The sequence below is a fragment of the Tribolium madens genome, unplaced genomic scaffold (genome assembly GCF_015345945.1).
Source record: "Tribolium madens isolate multiple individuals breed KSU strain unplaced genomic scaffold, Tmad_KSU_1.1 Scaffold_91;HRSCAF=231;Tcas5.2_LG7, whole genome shotgun sequence".
NCBI classification, from domain to species: Eukaryota; Metazoa; Arthropoda; class Insecta; order Coleoptera; family Tenebrionidae; genus Tribolium; species Tribolium madens.
In genome coordinates, this window is record NW_025401063.1 from 328992 (window position 1) to 330116 (window position 1125).

The 1125-nt window shown below is 32.2% G+C and overlaps 1 protein-coding gene across 2 annotated transcripts in view; it reads left to right on the plus strand.

Moving 5' to 3' along the window:
* LOC123010920 (membralin) overlaps positions 1-1125 on the plus strand; it is a 77781-nt gene that overhangs the window by 12860 nt on the left and 63796 nt on the right. Inside the window, exon 7 of one of the 2 annotated variants that reach the window (XM_044408108.1) lies at positions 887-970. The exons of the other annotated variant lie outside the window; for it this stretch is intronic. Coding sequence (XP_044264043.1) covers positions 887-970 — 84 coding nt within the window. The remainder of the gene's footprint in view (positions 1-886; positions 971-1125) is intronic. 2 annotated transcript variants of the gene reach the window in all.

Consider the following 1125-nt stretch of genomic DNA (forward strand, 5'->3'; position numbering starts at 1 on the left):
TAGTTCAAAATCTTGTCTATTTTATTCGAAAACTAAATTATTTTTTTCAAATTTTGACAAATAAAATATGTAGGATTTCTATTTTTTTTTGTATTAAACGAAACTTACACATAAAAAAAGTTTTACAAATTTCAAAGAACAGAAAGTAATTTAAGATGAAACAAAAAATCAATAGTTCAATTTGTTTCAAGATTTAGGAAAATCACTCGGTATATATCTTAATAAAACTCTACAGTTTTGCAAGAACAGTTTATTGTTATTTTTAAATTGGCAACACTGCAAAATGTACATGGCGCATGCTTCAATTTTGGGCGGGAAATTTAAATTCCAGTTTTGTTTGAAGAATTAAGAAAATCACTCTGTATATATCTTATTAAGATATTGTTTTTTTATTGCGGGAAATTTGAATTATTCAAAGTTTAGTGAATTTTTGGTGAAAATGTTGTAGTTTTTGTTAAATTAGTTATAAATTGTGGCCCAATGTACCTCCTCGAGCGTCGATCGTTTCCACTCGTCATATTTCATCAAAGTATCCATTTCGGTTAGCTTCTTATATTTCGGTTTCCGGATTTAATACTTTGAACATGAAAAGTCTCAAGGGTCGTGTGTTGTGCGCCCCAAGCAGCTCGTCGTCGGCCGCAGTCCGCCAAACAAACTGCTCATGTTGACCAAAGTTGCGGTTGAGCTTTACATAAGAAAATATATCCGGTTTTAAATCCGTAAATCGATCAAAGTCACCCTTTCTATATTTGTTATGTGTTTTTTTTTTTATTGGAAAAAATCATAGTCGTCTGACACACTAACCCTGTTTCGTTTCTTAATCATTCATCATCATTATCAGAGAGGAGGAGGAGGAGGGTGGAAATTTGATTAATTTTCTTTCCAGTTGATTTGTTGCAAATGTTGGAGTTCAACGTGACTGTAAGTTTTCCTGCGGCTCCTCTACTGACCGTCATCCTGGCTTTAGTTGGTGAGTGTCTCGAAATGAGCGAAATTTTCGCCGGTTTTGAGAATTTTATTGAAAATTTTCGTGTTTTTTTTAATCCAAAACCGATGAAAGTTTCGGTGTTTTACCTGGTGTTCATTAAATTATTATTAATTTTCATTAAATTAAAGAAATTCGTC